The sequence below is a fragment of the Vigna unguiculata genome, chromosome 8, assembly GCF_037176805.1.
Source record: "Vigna unguiculata cultivar grain cowpea cultivar isolate G323 ecotype 2 chromosome 8, ASM3717680v1, whole genome shotgun sequence".
Lineage (NCBI taxonomy): Eukaryota > Viridiplantae > Streptophyta > Magnoliopsida > Fabales > Fabaceae > Vigna > Vigna unguiculata.
Window position 1 is genome coordinate 18,918,584 of NC_140799.1, and position 1,496 is coordinate 18,920,079.

Below are 1,496 nucleotides of genomic sequence, written 5' to 3' on the forward strand. Positions count from 1 at the left end.
ATCACCGCGCTCAGCAGAGTTAACACCGTCTTTTCAAACAAAACAAATATAGAAAGAAGAGGAAGCAACACAAGTCAAACAAGCTAAGCAAATCCATAGAGAAGTGTTTTCCACTACAAACAAACCCTAACAAAACTTCGCATGCGAGTCAAGTTATCAAACATACAACATAGCTTCATACCCCACATTTTTCATATAAATCCACTCCCATATAACACTCAAAAACCCATCTTTCGAAAACATCAATTCATAGACATAACAAACAACCTTAAACACAACCAAAATGGCTTCAACTCAACCCATCAACTTTCCCTTCCCACGTTTCACTCCTCCACCACCACCACCTTCACCCTTCTTCAGCCCTCCACCACCACCGCGTTCATTTCCTCCTCCTCCTCCTCCACCACTTAGATCGCCACCACCGCCATTACGGTCACCGCCGCCACCGCCATTACGGTCACCACCACCACCTAAGCCATTTTCTCCTCCACCGCCAAAGGTGCGCCCCCCGCCGCCACCTCGTCCCGTTCGTCCTTCTCCACCGCCACCACCTCGACCGGTTCGTCCTCCCCCACTTCCTCCTCCTGCCCCTCTTGTACCTCCTCCACCCTCTCCAAGCAACCCAACAGTCATAATAGTGGTGGTGGTCTCATTGAGTGGCCTCTTGTTGCTCACAATGGTGGCTTTTGCTTTCTTCTGCTGCGTTCAGAGGAGGAAGAAGAAGAAGGCGCAAGAGACGGAAGTGATTCACTTTGATGAGCAGAAAAGGGTGAATGAAACCATCTTGCCTGGTCCCTTCGGACGTAACACGGTGGTGGTAACAGTTGAAGATGATGTCCATATCGATGAAGAAATCAAAAAGAATGAGCAAGTTGGTCACGGTGTGCATGGTGTTCATGCCACATCATCGTCGCCACCTGGAGCAGATGAAGGTGCTTCTAGCGGCATTGTTGATGTAGCAGCAACTCCTCCTGCACCTGAACATCATGATCATCATCACCACCACCACCTTCAGAACAAGCCGTGATTGAAAGAATTATAAATGCACTTTCTCATGGGAATTCCATATCCTCGTCCAAACACTCCTAACAAGGATCCTGTACTTGCCCTTAACTCGTTTCAACCAATAAATAAATGTCATTAATTTTTTCCTTTGTTATTTTGGGTGAAAAACCCCTCCATTGTAAAGTTTGGAAGTTTGGATTTATCGACTATAAAAGTTGAAGTTGATACTGTTTTCTTCAGTTTTATGCTATTTATTTTATCTAGTTTTAGGTTAATCTAATTAAAGATTTAATTTAATATTAGTAACTAAATGTAATATAGCTAAATTCCAACTTAATATTAGAATGAATCTAATTAATACTCTATATAGTTATATGGATGTTGATTTTTAAGGATTGCATCAATGTGAATTAAATTGGAAATATTAAGGATGAGATAGATGTAGTCTATTTATTAATGAGTTAAAGAAAATATATTTTATGAAAAGGGAA

General features: G+C 42.1%; 1 protein-coding gene across 1 annotated transcript; it reads left to right on the forward strand.

The window, feature by feature from the left end:
• Window positions 1-217: 217 nt before the first annotated feature.
• LOC114193747 (uncharacterized) lies at window positions 218-1,244 on the forward strand. The gene has a single exon (XM_028083663.2). The coding sequence runs from the start codon at window positions 284-286 to the stop codon at window positions 1,025-1,027; it is 744 nt and encodes a 247-aa protein (XP_027939464.1). The 5' UTR covers window positions 218-283; the 3' UTR covers window positions 1,028-1,244.
• Window positions 1,245-1,496: the final 252 nt, after the last annotated feature.

Bases quoted from the DNA above. Each gene is read 5' to 3' on its own strand.
- LOC114193747 (XM_028083663.2), top strand. From the start codon at position 284: ATGGCTTCAACTCAACCCATCAACTTTCCCTTCCCACGTTTCACTCCT.